General features: G+C 55.4%; 1 protein-coding gene and 1 long non-coding RNA gene across 2 annotated transcripts; one reads left to right on the forward strand and one right to left on the reverse strand.

The window, feature by feature from the left end:
- Positions 1 to 458: 458 nt before the first annotated feature.
- On the reverse strand, positions 459 to 4,974 carry LOC141731023 (uncharacterized). Its single transcript, XR_012582908.1, has 3 exons — positions 4,140 to 4,974; positions 2,652 to 2,918; positions 459 to 1,068 (listed from the first exon to the last, which is right to left on the reverse strand). It is a non-coding gene; the product is annotated as an uncharacterized LOC141731023 (long non-coding RNA).
- MMD2 (monocyte to macrophage differentiation associated 2) lies at positions 3,228 to 20,201 on the forward strand. The gene is made up of 7 exons (XM_005487409.4): positions 3,228 to 3,636; positions 15,089 to 15,170; positions 15,804 to 15,964; positions 16,043 to 16,117; positions 16,391 to 16,492; positions 16,779 to 16,848; positions 17,310 to 20,201. Exons 1-7 carry the CDS (start codon positions 3,590 to 3,592, stop codon positions 17,514 to 17,516), a joined length of 744 nt encoding a protein of 247 aa, XP_005487466.2. The 5' UTR covers positions 3,228 to 3,589; the 3' UTR covers positions 17,517 to 20,201.
- Positions 20,202 to 22,120: the final 1,919 nt, after the last annotated feature.

Here is a 22,120-nt window from a genome sequence, read left to right on the forward strand (position 1 = left end):
ATGGAGAAGAGAAAATTGCGTGGAGATATCAGAGCAGATCTCAGTGTCTGAATGGGCTCTTGGTCAGGATTTATAGGAAGAGAGAAAGGAGGAATGGGATTGCATTGAAAGGGGAAATAGATACACGGAGAGAATCTTTACTGTGGTAGTGGTGAGGTGCTGGAACAGGTTGCAGATGCTCCCGCCCAGCCCGGGCAGAGTCCAAAGCCAGGCTGAATTGAGCATCCTGGTCTAGTGGATAACACAAATTGCAAGGGGAAAAATGAAAACAAAACCCAGACCAACAAACAAACAAAAAACCAAACCAAAATCACAAAAAAAAAAAAACAAACCCACCAAAAACCAAAGAACCCCAAACTCACACAGACAAAAAAACCACATAAAACAACCAAACCACACACCAAAAAAAAAAACACCTTAAAAAAACCTACCAACCAACAACAAAAAAAAACCTCACCAAAAGCAACAACAAAAAAACTCCACTTAGAACTGAAAAAGTCATTTTTGGAAATGGGATCAACATCAAGGGATTAGTACAGAAAAGGGTAAATCTCACAAATATGAGCCACCAGGTGCTGGGTTTTTATGCTTCTGGGGCCATCTGGCTCCAGAGGGCTCACAAGTGGAGCAGTGTGGGGTGATGGAGGCTGAAGGACCTCCAGCTGCTGGCACAGAGACCCCTCCAAAGGGCTCAAACCCACTGCCCCAGCTCCCTGCTGCCCTGTGCCCACCCTGCCATGCCCACCAGAGCCAGTCCTGTCCCCCACAGTCACCTCTGCCTCTGCTACCCCTGCTGCCAGCACATCCATGTGTCCTGTAGCTCTTCCTACCCATCCAGAGCTTCTTTTCTCCCAGGGAGACTTCCCCTGCTGATGGCACATTTTAATGTCAAATTGTCTCTTTTTGTACCTGTTGGCTCTGGCAGTTCCATGTGCATGTCCCTTCCCTGGGGAAATGGGATCCCAGAGGTGCCATCCCTGCAGGTGTGGGGGCTCACACTGCCCACTGGGATCCCCCAAACCCTTCCTCAGGGGACAGTGCACAGAGGTGTCTCCAGATGTGGGAATCCTGCAGAGAATCACAAAATATCCTGAGATGGAACACACACAAAGATCAGAGCTCAGCTCCTGGCCCTGCACAGACACCCCAACAATCCCACCCCATGCCTGGGAGCGTTGTCCAAACACTCCTGGAGCTCACCCAGCCCATTCCCTGAGGAGCCTGTTCAGTGCCTGACCACCCTCTGGGGAAAAAATTTTTTTCTACTATCCAAACTAAACTTCCCCAGACAGCTCCAGCTGTTCCCTCAGGTCCTGTCACTGGTCACCAGTGAGAAGAGATCAGAATGAGGGAAGAAAACATCCCCGGGCTTCATGAGCCATTCCTCATCTAAAGGAAAACTCTGCAAACTCCACCCTGTTTTGGTGACATTAAAAAAACCCAACTGTACTCAGGGTACCCCAGAATATTGGAATTTCTCCTTACAATTACTCAGATCTTTGCAAGGTAGGGAGTGCACCAGGGATGGGAGAGGAAAGGAAAACAAGCTGGGCTCGTGGGCAGAGTTGAGGAGAGCTGCTGTGCAGGGAGGGGACATATCCCAGTGGGGTACAGGTGCTGTGAGCATGGACATCTCCCCACCCCAGCTTGGAGCAGCCCCTGTGATTCCCTGTCTGCCAGGTTTGGAGGCATTGCTGGGGCTGGAGCCATTCCCCAGCATGATGCTCCAGGCTTTGGTTGCCATAACAACTGGATTCAGGCTTCAAAAATAGTAACTTATTTTTCATTCAATTTGCCTTTTGCCCTCTGAGATGGATCTATTTTGGGATGGATGGTTTGCTTCAGGTGTCCCTTGCCGGCACCCTCAGCTGTGCGCTGGGGGCTTTGGGGATGGGGGTTATTTTGGTAAATTTTTCATCCTTTCTTCCTCCTCTCCTCTTAAGGCCCGGAGAACAGGTAGAGCAGGGCACAAGAACCATGGCATAGGCTCTGCCAGAGCTCATCATCTGGGGAAGGAATTTGAAAGAAACCCTTCCTGGCTAAGTGGCAGAGCGTGGGAGAGTTTTTCAGAGATGATCTCACTTTGCATCTCAGCTTGGACCTGCCACTCTCAGTCCCAGTCTTGGCTGTCCCAGATATCCTAATGAAAATGGGGTTTATTGGTTGCCTCTGCACCTCCTGGACCTTTCCTGGTCCCCACTGGTGTATTCCATCCACAGTGGGAATCGTGCAGGGGGGCTGAACCTGCTGCTGGATCCTGGGGTGCTTCTGGTGTGCTTGGGGAACACCCCACAATGCTGCACCTGCAGCACCCCTGAGGGATTGAGCTGCTTTTGGAAGGGCTTGCAGAGGGTGCCAGGATTAATTCATGCCTTGAATTAAAGGATTCCTTCCTTTTGGTCTGCTTTGGCTATTGGAAGAGCTGTGTGTGCTCCATTTCCCATGGAAGTGGCCATACAAGCACATCCCTTCCCATCACGATGTCCTCAGCTGCCCCATTGCCACAGCTCCAGAAGCAGAGGTGCTGCTGGGGTCACCAAGGCTCTGCTCCTCCAGGTGTTGCTGACCTCTCCTTTCTGTCCCTCAGCTGCTGGCCTGAGGCTCCCTGTGTGAAGGATGACACCAATCTACCCCAGACAAGCCCCCATCACCTTTTGTATCTCCCCTCTGAGGTGCCCAACCTCAGATGTTCCTCAGGATGTCACCTCCCGTAGGAGCCTGCTTGAGTGATGAAGAGGAGGGAGGGGTGAAGGCTTTGCCATGGAGATGGGCTGATTTTGGGGTCCTTAATCCTTGCCTTGCTGCCGTGCTGCTTTGTCCCCCTTCTCCCCAGCAGGGAGGGGTGTTGGGGTGCTGGAGCTGTGCCCCCTCCCACGGACAACACGCAGCGATGGTGGCAGAGCCACCCACCCCAGCCCCTGGAAAATAATGTGAAAAAAATCGTTAAAACCAAATAAATGAACGCAGAGCCAAACAAACCAGCTCCTTGGGGATGGCGCTGCCCCCGGGGTGGGCACAGATGCCTCGGGGACCCTCGGGGGGGACCCAACCGCGGGCAGTGGGGCCGGGGGGAGCAGGTGGGTACCGGGGGGAGCGTCTGACTGGCGGCGCTCGGCGCTCTCCCCCTCCCCGATGCTTTAATCACATTTTCAATTCAAATCTGCTGCTATTTGATCCCCCGGGGGTGGCAGCGGGGAGGGTGGGGGATATTTTTAGCTGTGCTTAAAGCTGCCGGGGGGCGGAGGGAGATCGCGCAGGTTGCTGTGGCCGGCAAGAGTTGGAAGGGATTCCCCCCACACCCCCCTTTCTTTTTTTCCCTCCTCCTCCTCGTTGCACATCTGAGGGCGGCAGCGGGGCTGGCTCGCCCCTCCCGGAGGTCGCCTTTGTTTTGCCCGTGTCGCTTCTCCCGAGCGGCCGAGGGGGCGGGAGGGGGCCGGGGCCGGGCTGGGCTGTGCCGTGCCGGGCTGGGCTGGGCTGGACCGGCCGCCCCTTCTCCTCGCCGGCAGCCGGAGCTCGCCGAGTTGGTGCCGTCCCCCCGGGCCGGGGCTGAGCAGCCGCCGCTGCCCGGGACCCCCATGGCACCGCCGCGATGTTCGCGTCCCCGCTCCTGGATTTCCAGAAGACGCGCTACGCCAGGTAAATCCATCGCTGCGCCGGTCCCCGACCCCCGGACAGCCCCGAGCCCTCCCCGGGCTCGGCTCGGCGGGGATGGAGCCCGAAAGGGTCTTGGAAAGCTGCTGAGTGCCTCGGAGCACAGGGCAAGTGCGGGCTGGGCTATCGGCTACCTGCTTTTCTGCATCCCTGAAGGATTCTCAGCATCCTTGGGAGCCTTTCGCTGGCTCTAACTTCACCGCGGCTCTCCCATGGCAGGATCCTGCCTTCCCGAGGGGACAGACCACCCTAACGCTGGCTCCGAACCCCCATGGAGGGACCGGTGTGATCCAGGGTCCCTCTGCACCCCGGTGAGACCCCCTCGGGCCGGCTCTGCCAGCCTGGACCCGCAGGCTCAACAGGGTCCCCACGGGATGCACGGGCGGTGGATCCTTCCCTCCCTCCATGAAATCCCCAGGGAGCTTTTCCAGCAGCAGCCGGGGCTTGTTTGGAGAGCTGAGGTGCAGCAGGAAAGCTCCCGGTGTTACCTGTGCCGGGAGGATTGCTGAGCACGGGTCAGAGGGCGCTTGGCCACACGCGCGGCTGCGGGATCAGGTGTGGCCTTTGGGAGGTGACACGGGGACAGCACCTGCCCGCGATCAGGCAGGTGGCACCGGCAGCTGCACAGGTGGGGACAGCGGCTGCCGGGGGTGCCCAGCCCTGCACCGAGGACAGGCTCTGCTCCCAGCTCCCTGGGGATGTTTTTGTGCCTGTGTAGGGTCTCACGGGCTGGCACAGCTCCTGAGGGCACTGAGCTCTGTGCTGCCACTTCCAGATTCCCCGTGGTCCTGTCAGGGGGTAGACACCAGAGAAAAAGTTGTGTGAAAAGAAGCGGTGATGGTGTTTGTCGCCTGCTCCAGGCAGGATGATCCCTGAGGGATGTTTGTCTGGGCTGGATAAGGACAGGAGAGAATCCTCCCACCCCCTCTGGCCATCAGCTCCTTTCCTTACAGGTGTCCCGTGGGGAAAATCCGTGCTTGCATCTCCAAAACCTGTCTGAAACGTGGCCACTTTCTGAAAGACCCCTTGGAGGCTGTAGCTGCCTCCTGATAACCTTTGCTTGGGGGAGAGGCAGGAGGCGCCCAGCAGATCCGCACAATGTGCCTGGTACAAAACCCTGTGAAAATGGAGAATTCAAGACTTTCACACCCCCACCTTTCACTCCCCCACCCTGCTGGCATGCAAAGGGCAGAGCTGGGGGAAACGGAGCTGAGCAAAGCTCTGTGCCCCCAGAGCAGGAGGAAAACCACCCCTTTACCCCAGGGCAGGGGTGCAGAGGCTCTTTGGGAGCTGGGCAGCAGATCAGGGGTTGCTCCATGACATCAGTCCCCCCCAGCAGAGCCCATCTGCCAACCTGTTGCTTGATTTATCCTGAATCAGCCTTCTCCAGCCTTGTGGTGGTGCTTTCTGGAGACAGCTTGGTCAGTGGGAGGGGGTATTACAGGGATGGTGCCTACAATCAGGGCAGGGGCTGTGGGGCACAGAAAAGGGCAGATCCACAGGGAATCAATCCTCCAGCTCTCACTGTGTGCCAGGGCTGGCTGGGGAGCAGCAGGAGATGGGAGCTCCCTTGGCTTTCACCCCAAGAAAATCACCAGCATGTGATGTTAACCCAGGGCTTCCTGTATCATCACAGAGATCCTCTTAGCCCAGGGCTCAAAAATAACAGTGGGATAATCCCTGTCCCCCCTCCCTCTGTGTACACCAGCTCTGCTCTCCATGGAAATGCTCTGCTGGGGCATGTCCCAAAAGAAACCCTAAAGCTGCTCCTTCCTTTGTGCCAGGGATGCTCTTTCAGGGAGCTCTGAGGTGGGAATTGGGGCGAGCAGAAGCCAGGGGATTCATGGTGGCACGTGTCCTTCAAGGCAGCAGAATCAAATCCTGTGCTCAGTTTTCACTACAGGAAAGGTGTTGGGGTGCTGGAAAAGACCCAGAGAAAGATAATGGAGCATGAGTCTGATAAGGAGCAGCTGAGGGAGCTCAGCCTGGATAAATGGAGGCTTGGGGGGACCACAACTCACTAACAGGGAGGTGCAGCCAGGTGGGGGTCAGGCTCTGCTCCCAGCGAACAAGGGACAGGATAAGACAAAATGGGCTCAAACTGCACCAGGGGAAGTTTAGATTGAATATTAGGAAAGATTAAACCAGGCTGCCCAGGGAAGTGGCTGAATCACCATTCCTGGAAGTTGTCAAAACCACATGGGGATGTGGCACCTGGGGAAGTGGTTTAGGGGTGAACATGGCAGTGCTGGGCTCATGGTCAGACTCCATCTTTTAGAGGTCTTGTCCAACCTTAGCAATTCCGCGATTCCATCTTGCAACATCTTTTCAGAGAATGTGGCCTTGCTTATGGTGTTCCTTGAGAAAAAAAAATAAAAATCAAAGTTTTCCTTGTGGAGGGAAAGCCTGGAACAAGCTCCATTTTTCATGTCATTTTATCTAATTTTGAGCCAGGACCAAGAAAGGAGGAACTTGGCCATTGATACACCCACCAAAAGGAATAAATAAAACACAGTGTGGTGATGAAAGACCTGTTGTGTGAGAACAAAGAGATGAAAAGCTGTGATCAATGTGGGAACGTTCTGTGAACTGCCAGGAGAAAACTCAGGGCAGGAGGGACACCAGGCTGCCTCCAAATCCCTCCTGGCCGGGCTTTGGAGATGCAGAGCTGGGGCAGAGGGGAAGGAAGCAAAGGGAGGAGCCGCCACCGTGCTGGAGCAGGGTGCAGGCAGTGCCATTTGAGGTTATAAATGAGAAACTCGGTGGTTTCTGCTCTGCTCCGGGAGGCTCTTCCATCACTGGCACCGTGGGGAAATGGAGTTTCAAAGCTCGGTTGCTGCAAGGCTTTCCTGGCCACTCACAGCCCTGACAGGCAATGTCCATCTCCTGCCCCACAGGATGGATTTAACCACAACACCAGCACAGCACCAAGTGTGAGCAGATGTGATTCCTCCTGCTTTATCCAACCAGCACAGGGTTATTCCTCCCTCCCAGCTCACCAAAACAGTGCTGAGTCCTCCCAGACCAACAGCTCAGACCAAGCTGCATCTTTATCTCTGGGCTCATTGGTCAGGTTACACTGACCTGGTAACCAAACCCTCCCTGACCCTCACCACCAGCTTTGACCCTCTTTTGGCCCAGTTTTAACTCAAACACGGTGTGGTCCTTCCTGCCCACGTAGCTGCCATGGGGCTGAGCAGTTAGTTCCCTGAATGCTTCCCAGATCTTGGCCATGCAGAGCTGTAATTGGAAGGAAATGTGATTAATCAGGGAGCTGCTGTACCCAGCCAGCTTCAGCCTCCCTGGAGCAGCACTGGAGAGGGCTCTGCTGGGAGCTGCAGGGCACTGAATCATCTTCACAGACTGATAGCAGCTCCTTGGGGTTGTCCATGGTAAAGGCTCTAAATCTTGCTGTGTTTTTTTGGCTTGCCCTGCATGGGGAACACAGAGAATGGGAAAATCCACATTAACGTCTCAGGGGCTCTGTGGGGGTCTCTGCAGGTGCATGGTCCAGTCCTACTGTCCCTGTGCCTGCAGTGCAGGCATTGCCACCTCCTCACCAGCATGAGGGGATGGAGGTCTGAACTCTACCTTTGCTCAAACCCAGATCCTCTGAATTTGGGGCAAAACAGGTGGGAAGACCTTCCTTATTTCTCTGTAATTATTGAACCAGGAGATATTGATCAGCTATTCCAGCACTTCTGGCCAAGACAGGAAGAGGAGAACCAGCAGGAATAGAAAATGTTGGAGTGCTCAGACTCCAAACACAAGGAAACCAGTGCCAGGCTGGCAGCCTGGACAGAGCAACCACATTGGGAGGGCCTGTTCTCCATTGCTTTGCCATGAAAACATGAGCAGCCCTCTCCTGCTCCCACACACTCCAAGATGCTTTCCAAGAGCTCTGCTTCCCCCACAGCCCATGTGGGATGGAGCAGTGAGAAGGGAAATGCTTTCAGTGTTGATAGCACAGCCTGAAGCTCCTCCAGAGGCAGGGGCTGCTCACCTTGCAAGCACCAGCCCCATCAGGATCTGTCAGTCTGTCCCCAGCTGAGCAGACAGAACCCCCTGATCACTGCTCCAAGAGATGGGGCCCCCAAAATGCCTGGGAAAGCAGGATCAGCTGATATTACCAACCACTTCCATGCTGGTTGCTTTGTGGGGCCAGCTTGGCTCAGATACCCTCTCAAAATGGCACCAGTGGGAGTTACCTCAGGGTGCATAATAGGAGCCAGGTGTTTGGAAGGCAGCAAGCTCTCAGAGCAGCCTTTTTGGTGGGATATCCACTCAAACTGCCCTGTTCCATCCTCTGCAAGGGCTGGGGCACCCAGCAGGACAGGCTCAGGTGGGGAGCAGCACACTGAAGGTGTTCATGAGTGGGCAAACCAAGCCTTGTGCTTTTGGGGCAAGGACAGACTGGGAAACACATGATCCTTCCCCTCCTTCAGCTGGTGTTGGATATCAGCCTGATGTGATTCTTTGGCACAGTTTGCTGTGTCCAGCTTCACGAGGCAGCAGCCAACACCACCCATGGGAAATTCAAGCCAGTGCCCAGCCCTGCAGGTCAGTGACTGTGAGAAACGGGGCTCTGCCAGAGCTGGCCTCCCTCCTCCTCCTCCCTTCCCACACCCCCAGCTCCACAGCCAGACAAAGCCATGCCAACAAGTACAACTCCCAAAGAAAGGAAGGGAAAAAAGCACAACTTATTCCAGCCCTTCACTCCTGAGGGGTGCCTGGCTGTAGCTGCACCAGGAGTTCAGTTTAATCTCCAGAGATCCTGCTGCTGCCAGGGGCTGGATCTGAGAAAGGCAGAGCAGACATGGCCAAACACACAGATCAGGTCTCTCCAGGTGTGACAAACTCAACATTTTCATGCAGAGGGAGTCCAGAGGGGCTCTCTGTGATAACACTGAGCCTCTCATGATAACACGATAGCACAGGTGTCACGTTCCTGCTGCATGAGTCAGGGACCACTGAGCTGAGCCAAGCAGTGCTGACCTTCAGGAGAATTTGGAGTCAGCTCTGTGCTCCTGTTTGAGTTTACAGCCCAGGTTTGCTGCTGCTGAGGAAAGGATTTTATGCAGAAAGAGATCATCAGGTCAGGGCAAGGAGTTGGCTCCTCTCTGTGCTGAGCAGCAGTATTAGACACAGCCCTGCTCTCTGTTGTAAGTAATACTAATGGAAATCTTACTAGCTGCATGCTTGGCTGGTGAAATACATGATTTCCCTTCTCTGCCTTTGCTGTCCAGAGGCATTTGCTGAATAATTTACAGATATGATTTGTACTTGAGCAGCATCTGGGAATCCCAAGTGAGAGCCTGGCTGTGTCTCAGGCCATGCTGTGGGGAGGTTTTATGAACCTGGGACTGCTCACCTGCCCATGTATTTCACAGTCACTGTCAGGGTGAGAGGCTGGGAAAGCTCCAGCCCTCAAACTGTCCAAATCTTGTGCCAGCAGGCACAGGATCCAGTGGTCACATTCACTGCTGGGGCTGCTGCAGTTAAAGAGGCAGAGCCAGCTCAGGATTTATCCCACTGCTCAAGGCAAGGCAGCAAGGAACATGCACAATGACTTTCCAAACAAGAAATTAATGAATAATAGAGGATTTGCAGTTCTGGAAACAGTCCTTCCAACATTCACCAAACACCTGGGACATCAGAGTCATTTTGTGACTAATCAGCTGTTGTTGGATGTCTCATGAGTACCAAATGAAACAAGAAGTCCCAGCTCAGAAAGTAATTTGGGAAACACTCACCGATCCCATCTGTTGTGAATAAACAAACAGCTCTGCTGTGGTTGCAGGGTCATGAATTACCTTGGAAGAGTAAGAGATACCATCTACATAGAGAGCTGGGGAGAAAAAGAAATATCCCTGCCCACAGGGTGGGAATATGGACAGTTGGGAATTACTGCTGTGTTTGTACCACCAATCAAATCCTGCTGGGTGTACAGGGGCTCTGGTGGGTGCAGAAATGGTCAATGCCTGGCTTGGAGCATCCCATGGCTGTCCCTGAGCAAGAAAGGAATTTTGGATGCCCTTGGTAGTCAGGGGAAGAGCAGCACAGTCCCTCCTGCACCCTCTGAGGTGTGTCAGGGGTTGCCTCCTCAGGGGACACCTGTGCCTGTGGCTCAGAGCCAGGGACAGCACGGACCTGGCTGAGCACAGGGCCCCTCTCTGAGTCAGCAGCAGCCCTTGCTCATGGGTTCTCAGGGTGTGCAGGCTGTGTAGTGCCAGGGCATGGTCCTCAGCCAGCCCAGGGTGCTCAGAGTGCTGGGAATGAGCAAAACTGGGATGGAAGGAATGAGGAGATGGGTGATGATTGGATCTGCTGCCCCTTTTGAGTCACTTTGTGGAAGCAAGGCTTGCACTGGGGGAATCTGGGTGGGTTACTCCAGAAATCTGCTGATTTACCCATGAGAAAGGTAGGGAAATGCTGGCTTAGATAAAAATCCTTCTATTTCCTGCTCCCTGCCCAAGCTGCCAGCTCGTTGTGCTAGGAAGCGTGACAAAAAGAAACCCCTGAGCTGTCCTGCTCTGCTCCCTCTCTCCCATGGATGGGAGTCACAGGAGGGGCCCTAGGCCAGGCCTGGCCCAGGAGCTGCTCCAGCCCAGCTCTGCAAAGCAAAGAACCATCTGTGAGCGTAGGAGCAGGCAGCTCTGAGGAATGGGCATGGAAGGGAGGATCCAGCCCCCAGCAGGTGCCACCCGTGCCTGTGTGGGTGGCACTGCAGATGGCACTGCTGGGCAGTGCCAGCCTTGGTGTTTCTGCTTCCCAGTGGCAAACATTGCCATGTCAATGGGAAAAGGAAAAGCAGGACTTAACAAGTGCTCCTGGGCTGGATAAAGCAGTAAAGTCTAGGGGATCTCCAGGTGGGCCATGGGGGTTTCCTTGTGCTCCTGCACCTTGTGGGCCCTGTGGTGGTTGAGCTGGACACAAACAGCAGCCATGGCAAACATTCCCATGTCAATGGGTAGGAAGGAAAAGCAGGATTTCACAGGCTCCTGGGCTGGATAAAGCAGTAAATTCTGGGGGACCTCCTGGGCTCCAGGTGGGATTTCCCTGTGCTCCTGCACCCTGTGGGCCCTGTAGTGGAGAGCTGGACACAAACACAGCCAGGCCCCACGCCAGCACACACAGGACTCAGCTAATTACAAACCACACAGGAGCTCAGGGGATTGAAGCCTCTTACCAGGGATGCAGCTGGAGCCTGAGCAGATCCCAGATCAGAGGCAGGGCCTTGCCAAGCCCCAGCTTAGGGGATGCCACCACAGCAGCTCCCACGTGAGCCCCAGGACCAAGCCTGCCATCTGTGCTGGGTGTGCAGCCTCAGGGCTGTCAGAGCAACCCCAGGCCAGGCCCTGAGGAGTGAGACAGTGAGATCTGCCCTGCAGGGACACATCTGCTCCATCCCTGACACCTCAGGCATCACAACCCTTGTTCTAGCAGGGGACAGCCCCAGCAGGACTTACCTCCATTGCTGATCAACACCCAGCAAATCCTTCCTCTCTGACACCACCAGCATCTTCCTCTGTTATTTTTATAGCAGCTGTGACATCCAGGCACAAGAGGAAGGAGAAATTCTCTTCCTTTGCAGCCAGATCCCCAGAACTGCCCAACAAGGAACCAAGCTTGGAGAAGCCCCAGCTCCTTGGGCAGGAGGTGAATACACAGCAAATCCATCTCCACAGGCTTCTGGCCAACTCCTGAGCAAGCCCAGCCCTTTTATAATCCATTTGCAGGTGAAACCTGTGGAGGTGAGCTGCTCTGGGGAAATTTGTATCACCTGGGATGACCTTGGGCTTGCTGACTGCTCCTTTGTCCCCATGGCACCCAGCCCACAGTGCACAGACACACAGACACATGCACAGCCTGATTTATGGCAGGTGTTGGAGCAGCTCTTTCCAAGGGCAGAAGCCCAGCTCACACCTCCCCATCCACATCTTGTGGTGATTTTACACCTTCCTCACATTATCCACCACTGGCTTGCCTAAAAGATGTCAAAATTATAATCTTCACTTGAAGAGAGGGGAAAGGGGAGTGAGAGGGATGTGAAGAGATGTGGCAGAGGCCAGCCAGGGAGTTGTGTCAAAGGCAAGGCTAAATCCCATCTGTCCCAAATTGCAGCCTGGCTGGGGTCTCTTTTGGGGCCGTTCCCCTCATGTTTGCAGGGGACAGCTTTCCTGCAAGTGTCCCATGGCTCTGCTTCAGTGAGTGTGTGGTGACCATGGAGTGACTGATTCAGGTTCTTTTGGTGCCCTCAAGAGAGCTCAGAGTCCCATATGAGGAATAATTTAACTCTGTCCCTTTCTTCCCTTCTTCCCACCCTGGCATAGCAAGAGCCAGGCAGATCTGCACCATGTTGGAGGCTGGAATTTTGTTGGCGGATAAAAGTCTTTTAAAAACTCAGTAAGAACCCCTAAAGCCATATTAAAAAAACCACCCCAACCCAGGAGAGTGGGAGAAACAGCAGGAGAAAGGAGCAGGCCTGGGAAGGCAGCTCTGCACTCTGCCCAGGGACAAGGGGCTCATTGTTTCCCTGGCCAGAGCTGCTGTACTGGCCCTTTTCAGGCTCCCTCCCTGGGAAAGGGGCCAGGGCAAAGCAGGCACAAGCAGGGCAGGCCAAAACCCTGGGATTGCTGTGAATAACCCCTGGGCAGCCCCCTCTTCATACAGCAGTTGTAGGGGTGTGCCAGGAGCAGCACCAGGAGGAGATGGTGCCCGGGAACCCTTTGGTTCCCTGCTTCCCACACAGCATCCCTGGGAGTGAACATGATCCTGCTCTTTGAACTTTTCTGTCTCTTGGATTTGCCACCTTGAAGCACCTGCTGAGCTGCACTGGAGCACCCAGTGGTGTGTGAGCACCTGCTGGTGCCTTCCTGCACCCAACAATCACCAGTGCTGCTTCCAAGTGTATCCACCTGTCTGTCCAGGCTGGAACTGGTCCTGCACACTGCTATGGCAACTATCTGCAGGCTGGGAATGCTGCAGGCCTCCCTGTGCCCTGCCCTGCATCCATGCCAGCGTGCACAGGGATGGCATGAGCTGGTCCATAAAATCCTGGGGGAGTGGGGGAGGAAGTGACCTCTGCACCACTGGAAATAAGGAGAAATAAGGGACTTATCCTGCCTTGCCAGGAGATGTGCCAACACTAGCTGCTCCCATTTCTACAGAGGGAGGTGACCATGCAGTGACTGATTCAGGTTCTCTTGGTGCCCTCAGGAGTGCTCAGAATCCCCCATGAGCCCTCCTGAGGAAAAACGTAACTATATCCCTTTCTCCTCTTCTTCCCACCCTGGCAAAGCAAGACCATAGAGGACCACAGAAATGTGCCAAATTAGCCCCAAAACACAATGCAGGTCCCAAAAATGGGGCTCAGGCTGACCCACCAGATCCCACATCCCTGATGCTCCATTCCCACCATCCACAGGATGATGCTTACTAGAAAGCAGGGCAGGAAAATAAGAGCAATCTCTCCCCATGTCCAAAAATAAAGGTTCCTCCTCAAGGCTGTTGTCCCTCTGGGAAAAGCAGGAGTTTGTGGGCACAGCTCCGGGCTGCAGGAACATAAATGCTCTCCAGCCTTGTGACATGGACATGGCTTGGGTGGTCCTTCCCAGCTTCTCTACCCTGTGCCAGAGCTAGGGAGGATATTTACACCCCAGAAAAACCTTCCCAAAGGATCTTGGAGTCCCCCAGCCCTGGGGAGGGGGCTGTGGAATTGGATCTGTGGAATTGGATCTGTGTTGCTGCTGTGAACAGCACCAGCCAGAGCAGAGGGAAGATGGAGCAGGCTTTGTTAAAATCAATAAATCCAAGGAAAAGGCCTTGAACGTGTTTCCTCAGCAACTGTGACGTCATGTGGACGTCTGGCCTCCCCTCTTCCCCCTCCTTCTGGTTATTAAAAGGGAAAATAAAGGGAAGCAGACAGTGGAGGGGAGCTGGGGACAGTCTCCTGGCAACGCTGGGGACAGCAGCCTCCTCCTGCCAGGGGGACATGGCTCCGGCACAGGCAGCCCTGCCAGCCCTTGGGGCTGCATGGGGAGGGCATCCCTGGTGTCCCTGGGGTGCAGGGGACAGTGCTCTGGGCACAGCCATGTCCCCAGGGGTGCCCAGCTTCTTTCCCACCCTGCTCAGCCCCATTTACCCCCTGTGAGCCCTGGGGAACAGAGCAGTGGCAGCTTGGCCCCTCAATTCCCCCCCTTAATTCCAGACATTTTTTGGTGATGAGGACCAAGAATCTCTTGCCACAGTGCCAGGGTTGGGCAGGAGGCAGAGCAGAGGCTGGGGACAGGGCCCTTCTGGGGGTTGTCACTGTCACCTGCTGGGGCTCCCCTCACCCTGCTGTGGTTGCACAACTCCCCCCACACCAAATCCTTGTCATTTGAGCTATTTCATCCATCCTGGCTCAGTTTTAACAGGCAGTGGCTCAGGCAGGAGATGGCAGAGGAGCCCACACAGGCGTGGGTGGCTTGGGGACAGGGAGAGGGGACATTTCCTGCCTTTCCAAGCATCCCAGCCTGGGGCATCACCCTGTGCCCAGCAGCAAGGTCGTGCCAGCCCCTGAGCCCCTTTGCTGGGCACAACTCAGCTGTGAAGGGCTGCAGATGGTGCTGGAGCTGGGGGCAAGCAGGGTCACAGAGCAATTAGCCCAGGTCCTGCCCTGCAGCTCAGCTCGGCCTCTCTGATCTGAGCCACAGCAGGAAAAGTCCTAAAATCCCTGAATTTGAGGAGCAGGGAAGGAACCCTCTCCATTTCCCTGCTCCTCATTCCCTTTGCTAAGGCTCCACTGCTGTCTCCTGCCAGAAGAGGGTGGTGGATGAGGCTGTGCTCAGAGCTGTTGTTTATGCACATTTAATTTGTTGTTACACACCCAGAAATGCAGTGGCACTGTTTTTTATCTCTGTCTGTTGGTCCAGCAGGGAAATCAATACATTCCTGTGAACACCAAGAGCAAGCTGCTGCCTCCTAAGACTGAGAAACAGAAATAAAGATGCAGGTTTCCAAGGGAGGGCAGTAGGCTTTTCATATGGGATGTGCAGCCCTGGGGGTAGGAGGGAGATGCAGGTGGTACCCAGAAACCAAAGGCCTTGCAGGGATACCCTTTTTGGAGCTGGCCATGAAGGTGTCACTCCTGGATGGGTTGGAGTCCCACAGCTCTGCCCTATGTTCCCTCTTTGTTGCTGGGGCTCTTCCCACCTCTGCCCACAGGCACTGGCAGAGCTGGCTGCTGCCTTCTGCTCCCAGGAGCTGCTTCAGCCTCAGCAATGGCTGAGCAACACCTGGGGACAGCCAGACGGACACGCTGTGCCCTGGTGTCCCTTCTGCAGGGCACCTGGAGCAAAGCTGAGCCATGGTAGGCCCTGAGCAGGCCCTTCCAGAAGGGTTTTGCTCCATCCCTGTCCCCTGAGAGTGTTTCTCTCCCCACTTCTCTCTGCAGGTTCATGAATCACCGTGTCCCGTCCAACTGCAGGTACCAGCCCACGGAATATGAGCACGCAGCCAACACTGCCACCCATGCTGTGAGTCCCTGTCCCTGGGTGAGGGAGGATGCTGCTCATCCCTCTGAGGATCCACTGAGGAACCTCAAGGGACACCCAAAAATATCTGTGTTCAGCCCAGGGGCAGTCACTGAGAGCCTGAGGCAGACGTGCTCTGTGTGCTTCTGGGGATTGGGATGTTCTCCCTCCTCCTGCCATGGGAATTTGATTTTCATCTCCCTTGCTCTCCCCCCCTGTGGCCCCATGTCCCTGGGGAAGCTGGCTGTGGGCTTGGTGGGGCAGGATTATTTTCAAAACTCCCTCAAAATGGATTGTTTCACAGCAAGAGCTGTGACAGGTGCCCATGGGGCTGCCTGGGTAGCAGTGGGAGGGACCTCTCCCCTCACCAGGGTTTCTTTTGGAGCTGACAGTTCCCACTCTGAGTCCTGGGAGATGACTCAGAGACAGTCATCCTCCTTGTGCCTTCCTCCTCCTCCTCCTCCCTACCTTCTGGACAAACTATTTTGGAGCTGCACCATGCAGGGAGGGCCTGCCCCTTAGGGGTGGTAGTTTTGACCAGAAGCTAAAGAAACACCTAAAAAAAAAGTGGAGGCTCTGTTGTAGCTGCTCAATGGAAATGCAGAGAGTCAACAGTGGGTTTGCCTCCCCTTGCAGCTCTGGATCCTGCCCAGCATCCTTGGCAGCTCCATCCTCTACATCCTCTCTGATGACCAGTGGGAAACCATCTCAGCCTGGATCTATGGTTTTGGCTTGTCCAGCCTCTTCATTGTCTCCACCATCTTCCACACCATCTCCTGGAAGAAGAGGCATCTCAGGTACCATTTCTGACTGCTTGGGGAGGGGGAGAGGGTTCAGATGTCCCCAGTGCTGTGACCTGTCTCTCTGTTCTGCAGGACTGTGGAGCACTGCCTGCACATGTTTGACAGGATGGTGATCTACTTCTTCATCGCCGCCTCCTACGCTCCCTGGTGAGTTGCTGCTGGCTGGGGCCCTTCATCTGGCCCAAATGAAGGGGAAAAAAATCATCCTGGTTCCAACAAAGAGAGTTTCCCCCTCTGGCTTTGCTTCTTCTTGAGGTTGTACCTCACCCCTTTCCACAACACCTTCCCATCCTATGGATTCCAGCCTCTTGAAGTTACAATTTGGGAACACCCTGCGGTGGGACAGCCACAGGGGTGAGGGGCTGAGCCCAGTCCAGGCTGCTGCCCTGGACTCCCCTCACCACAGCCCTGGTTTTGCAGGTTGAACCTGCGGGAGTTGGGTCCCTGGGCCTCCCACATGCGCTGGATCATCTGGATCATGGCATCCATCGGCACCGTCTACGTTTTCTTCTTCCATGAGCGGTGAGTGCCTGCGCCCCCCCCGGGCTGGAGGGCGTGTGGGACCCGGGCCAGGAGCAGGGACTGCTGCCACGAGTTCCTTCCTTCCTCCACGTGGTGGCACCAAATAAAAAGCCAAAAGCCCCAAACATCACCCCGGAGTGTCAGGTCCCAAGCCAGTCCGCTCACGAGGACATGGGACCTGCTGTGATGGCACTGCCACCCCTTCCCCCGTAGCAGTGCTGTGGAAATGTCAAGTACAAAATTCAGCCTCCCTGCTCCAAGCTGCATCTCTGTCTGTCTGTCGCAGGTACAAGCTGGTGGAGCTGGTGTGCTACGTTATCATGGGCTTCTTCCCCGCCTTGGTCATCCTCTCCATGGTAAGGCCCTACTTGGACTCAGCCTGAGGGACAAATCCCAGGAGGGGTTTGAAAACAGAGCAATTTGTCTCCTGTGGGTTGGTGCATTCTCCAGGCTGTGTGAGGGATAAAGCCATGCCTGATGTGAGTGGCTCACCTTGGTTTTGCAGGAGCTTTGGGTGCCTGGCAGCATCATGTGCATCCCTCCCAGAGCTCCTTCCTGGGCTCTGTTTGAAAATTGTAGGATCACAAAATCATAGAATGGTCTGGATTGGAAGGGACCTCAAAGACCATCTAGTTCCATTTCAGACCATCTAGTTCCATTTCTCCCAGGGCTGCTGGGTCCCTGCTGCCTTGCTGGGAGGAGGGTGTAGCAGAAGGCAGAGGAACCCAGAGCTGCATCTGGACACCCCTTCTGGTCTCAGTGGGGTGGGGGGAGAGGGCAGCCTGCCTTGGCCTCACTGAGCATTGCCTGCCCCCAGCCCAACAGGGACGGCCTCCTGGAGCTGGTGGCTGGTGGCTTCTTCTACTGCCTGGGCATGGTGTTCTTCAAGAGCGACGGGCGCATCCCCTTCGCCCACGCCATCTGGCACCTCTTCGTGGCCATGGGAGCTGGCACCCACTACTATGCCATCTGGAGGTACCTGTACCAGCCTGGGGCACTGGACACCAAAACCTCCCCTCGGTAGAAGCCTTAGAGACATTGTGTGTGCCATCTGGCACATGGGGACACAAAGGGCAGTGGGGACACAGTGGGCTCGCCCCAGCCCACCCCCTGGCCCCGTGGACAGCAGCTGTTGGTGCCCTTCCTGCACAGACAGGACAGTCTGGAAGTTGATTTTAAATGTTTTTCTTTTTTAAGCTTGGGAACTGTTTATTTTTTTAGGCAAAGTTTTCAGAACACAGTGAGTGACTGGGCTGTGGGTGGTAGGAGTGACCACTCACTGGAGCTTTGCTCACTCACCTGGTCTTGAGCATCCCATGGGGCTGGGAACCTTGGCCTCACATGCCCCAGCTATGACACCCTGGGTTTGGCTCCTGGAGTCCCTAGATGTGCCACTGAGGGGACTGGAGGAGTCAGGATGAAGGGAGAGCCCCAGTGGTGGTGGAGAGGGATGTGGTGACACCCCTGCACCACCTGGTCTGGCTCCTAAATCGTCCTGAGTCCTGCCAGCATCAACAGCTCCATCCCAAGCCCCAGAGGGGATGGTCCATACTCAACAAGCCTTACAAGAGATTGAAACTTGAATCTCTTCCAGGGCATCCCAGTCCCTGAGCACTGGGAAAGCCTTTCTCTAAGCCAATGTGAAGTGCACAACTCATCCATACATCCCTGGGATCCCCTGTGGACATTTTCTCCTGGGAGTGCTTGGTTTTCCTCTCCAGCCTGGTGCCAGCGCCAGCCTGAAGCACAGCCCAGCTCCCAGGCCCTGCTGCACGTGTGCCTTCAGCAGGGAGCAGAGCTGGGATCCAGCTCCTGGCACCTCCCTGGCTGGGGTGAGCCCAGGGGAGTCCCTTTCTCCTGGAGGGAGGGAAGAGATCCTCCCTGGACTGGGATCACGGGGCTACCTGCCTTCTCTGCTCCCATTTGCTGATGAACCTATTGCTCATAAGATTTAATTCCACTTTTGGAAAGATTCCTGGCATTCCCAGGATTGCTGCAGGGCAGGAATGCATCCACACGAAGCCTGGGTGTGAGCTGCGATGGAGACATCCCAGTGATGCTCAGTTTTCAGATGCCTAACCATGGAACATCCATCCAGCTGCTGGGAGCAGCAGAATGGCAAAACCACACCAGATCCTGCTCCCCAAACACCCTGGCAGAGCTGCTGGAGCCAGGAGGGTGTGCTGGTGTGTGCTGGGCTGTGCCTGCACCTTCCCCACCAGCCCCAAAGGAATCAATTGCCCATCACCTCTTTTTGGCCTTTGACTAACCACAGCTGCAGCCTCTGGCACCATGTGGCAAGTGAAGGAGATTTGTGGCCACCACCCCACATCTCCTGTTTCTCCAGCAGCATTGCAGGGAGCTGAGCAGAGCTGAGGGCCCCCAGCCTGTGGCACCCCAGGCCTGGCTCTCCAGGGCTGTGCCACTGTGCAGCTCATCACCAAAGAGGAAACATCTGGATGCTCACCCCCTCCTGATGTGGTGCCTGTGGTTGTCAGGCTGGCAAAAATATCTGCTGGGTTTTCACTTCCACAGGCAGGAGCTTCCTGTAGAAGGCTCTGGGAGCTGTCCCTGGCACCCCAGCCTGGTGTGGAGCTGCTGGGGCTCTGTGCCCAAAGCATTCTTTGGGCTGGGGCCGTCCTGGGGTGATGGGTGGCCTTAGGGATGGGGAGGAACAAGCTGGTGTGAGCCCAGACTCTGCTGCTGCTCTGCCCAGCCCTGGCCCTGCCACCTGCTGCAGGTGGAGAAGGATGAGCTGTGAGCAAACAGCAGCTGATGGAGCACACCCAGGGTTGGAAAAGCAGGATGCAGAGCTCCCAGGATGGGAGATGCCATATTTCCTGTCTGGCTAGTCATTACCCTTCTCTGTGCCTCAGTTTCCCCATCTGTAAAATGGGGGTGCAGACCCTGACCTACCTCACAGGGCTCATGTGAGGACCCCGTGAAGCACCTGGAGAGCAGCCAGAGCTGCACAAAGTCCTGCTTCAATATTCCCTGGCTCTGGGGGAGCAGGTCCCCAGAGCCACCCCAGGGCACAGTGACAGCTTCCGCTCTGCTCCCCGTGTCCCCAAACACCATGGGGAGCCACCCTGGGGTGAGAGCAGGCAAACAGCACTGCCAGCCCCAGGCCAATGTCCCTGGCAGGGCTGAGGATAAATCCCTTCACCCCAAGGGATTTATCTCAGAAACTTCTGCCAGTTGTGGTCTTTGGGCCCTAAATGTGTCCCGAGGGCTCCTGAGGCACAGAGAGGTGCCAGAGGACCTTTCTGGGGCTGCTTCATCTCAGTCTCCTGCTGAAAATCCAGGGCAGGACACCCAGCAGGAGTGGATGTCCAGGCTCTGTTGGGAACATTGCCACCCTGCCTTCAGCCTGGATTTGCAGAGTGGGCTTCTCTGTAAGAGAGAGGCTCCCCCTCTCCTCTTGCTCCTTAATCCTCCCCTTGCAAAGCATAGGGGGCACAGAGCAAGGGATTGGATTGTCCTCCTGTTTTATACTAATTTTAAATGACTCGTAACATTCAGGATGTTTCTGGAGGAGGGCTCGAGGGATCTTTTTATCATCTCATGTTTTTCACCATCCATCCTTGTTCAATCAGTATTTTATATTTAACATGGTATTGGGTCAAATACAAACAAATGTAAGGAAGATAACTCTAGTGGATGTTGTTTCCTGTGGAGTAGGATCGAAATAAAAACTCAAGATACCTCACTCTTGCCTGCTTGTTAAATCAAAATTAGTTCCCCTGCAGCATCTGGAAATAAACTCATTTTCTGTCTGACTCATCCCACGTGGCTTTGCTGCCTGGCGAGGAGAGGAGCCACTCAGCCACCTGCAGGGATGGCACTGGGGTGCTGAGCACTGACTCACCTTGGTGCAGGGATGGCACTGCCAGCTGCTGAACAAACAAACAAACAAACCAATCAATCAATCAGTGAGTTTGCTGGCAGTGCCCCTGTGCCCTGAGGTGCTGGCTGAAGGCTCATCAGCAGCATCTCACCATGGCAGCTTCAGCACAGCCTGCTCCAGCCCTTTCCCCTCCTCGTGGCTGAGTCAGAGGCTGAGGAGTGGAGCCCCAGGGCTGGCACTGAGGGGATGAAGGATGCCAGAGCCCCAGAGGAGGAGAAAATCTGTGGCAGACAGGGCAGGGGGTAGCACAGCTCCCTGCTGACCCCACCAGCCTCTCCTGTGGGCACTGGCTCCTCTTGGAGAGGGAGAATTTGCCCCATGCTGGAGCTGCCTGGCCTGGGCTCTGCACAAGCCCTGTCTGCCCTCTGTGCCATAATTACACAGGCCTGCATTCCCCCAGGCTCAGCAGCTTTCCCAGAGAGCCAGGGAGGGTTCCCTGCTTCCAGGGGTAGCTGAACTCACCCCCAAACCTGACCCACAACTTCCACCTCGCCCATCATTGCTGTGCTGCTGGCAATTGGGCTGGACTGGGAGCACTCCTGACTCTGCTTTGCTTTGGTGCTGTCATTCCCAGAGGGTGTCTGGGTGGCAGAATTGCTTTCCCACCCAGAGCAGCCCTGGACAGGGAAACACCCTTAACCAAAAGGAGACATTTTCACTGAGGGAAGCAGAACAACAGTGACCATCTCACCCTGAACAAGTGCCCAGTGCAGTAATGATCCATCCCTCACCCCTGCCAGGCACCAGCCTGTGTGCACCCCCAGCAGTCTCCAGGTCAGCTCTGGAGCTGCTTTGATAAAACCTGTTTGGCCAAAGCCATCCAGTGCAGCTGAGGTGCTGCTGCCTGCAGAGCCCGGCCTGGCTTGCTCCTGGCAATTTCACAGAATCCTAGAAGTGCCTGGGTTGGAAGGAACCTCAAAGCTCATCTTGTTCCAACCCCTGCCCTGGGCAAGGACACCTTCCTCTAGACCAAGATGATCAAAGCCACTTCCAACCCAGCCTGGAACACTTCCAGGGATGTGGCAACCACAGCTTCTCTGGGCAAACTGTGCCAGGGCCTCACCACCCTCACAGGCAAGAATTTATTCCAATATTATTTATTCCAATATTCCATCTAACCCTGCCCTCTGTCAGTGGGAATCCATTCCCCCTTGTCCTGTCACCCCATGCCCAAAGTCCCTCCCCATCTTTTTTGGAACCCCTTTAGGCACTGGAAGGGGCTCTAAGGTGTCCCTGGAGCCTTCTCTTCTGCATCCTGATCAATTCCTAGTCTGGCTCCATAGGAGAGGTTCTCCAGCCCTTGGAGCATCTTTGCAGCCTCACTCTAACAGTTCCACGTCTGTCTGTGCTGCAGACCCAGCACTGCAAGCAGGGCCCAGGTGGGCTCTCAGAGAGTGGTGCAGAGTGGGGCAGAACCCCCTTCCCACATCCAGGCCCTTCCCACATCCCGAGCCTTTCCCAGTGCCGACCCACCCCATAACCTGACCCTTTCCCAGGGCCAACCCTTTCCTCATCCCAGCACTACCCGAAATCCCGACCCTTCCCAGTACAGACCCTTCCCCAAATCCTGACCTTCTCCCTTATCCCGATCCTTCCCCAGATCCCCATCTTCCCCCCTTCCCGACCCTTTCCCAGTGCAGAGCCTCTCCCAAATCCCGACCTTCCCCTTATCCCGACCCTCTCCCCGATCCCGGCGCTCCGTTCCCGGTGGCTGCGGGCAG

The sequence above is a fragment of the Zonotrichia albicollis genome, chromosome 16 (genome assembly GCF_047830755.1).
Source record: "Zonotrichia albicollis isolate bZonAlb1 chromosome 16, bZonAlb1.hap1, whole genome shotgun sequence".
Lineage (NCBI taxonomy): Eukaryota > Metazoa > Chordata > Aves > Passeriformes > Passerellidae > Zonotrichia > Zonotrichia albicollis.

What these genes read in the sequence shown, in the direction of transcription:
- MMD2 (XM_005487409.4), top strand. Translation starts at nt 3,590, where the DNA reads ATGTTCGCGTCCCCGCTCCTGGATTTCCAGAAGACGCGCTACGCCAG. An exon ending in CCAACACTGCCACCCATGCT is followed by an intron (nt 15,171 to 15,803) that starts GTGAGTCCCTGT and finishes CTCCCCTTGCAG; the next exon opens with CTCTGGATCCTGCCCAGCAT. An exon ending in GCCGCCTCCTACGCTCCCTG is followed by an intron (nt 16,118 to 16,390) that starts GTGAGTTGCTGC and finishes CTGGTTTTGCAG; the next exon opens with GTTGAACCTGCGGGAGTTGG.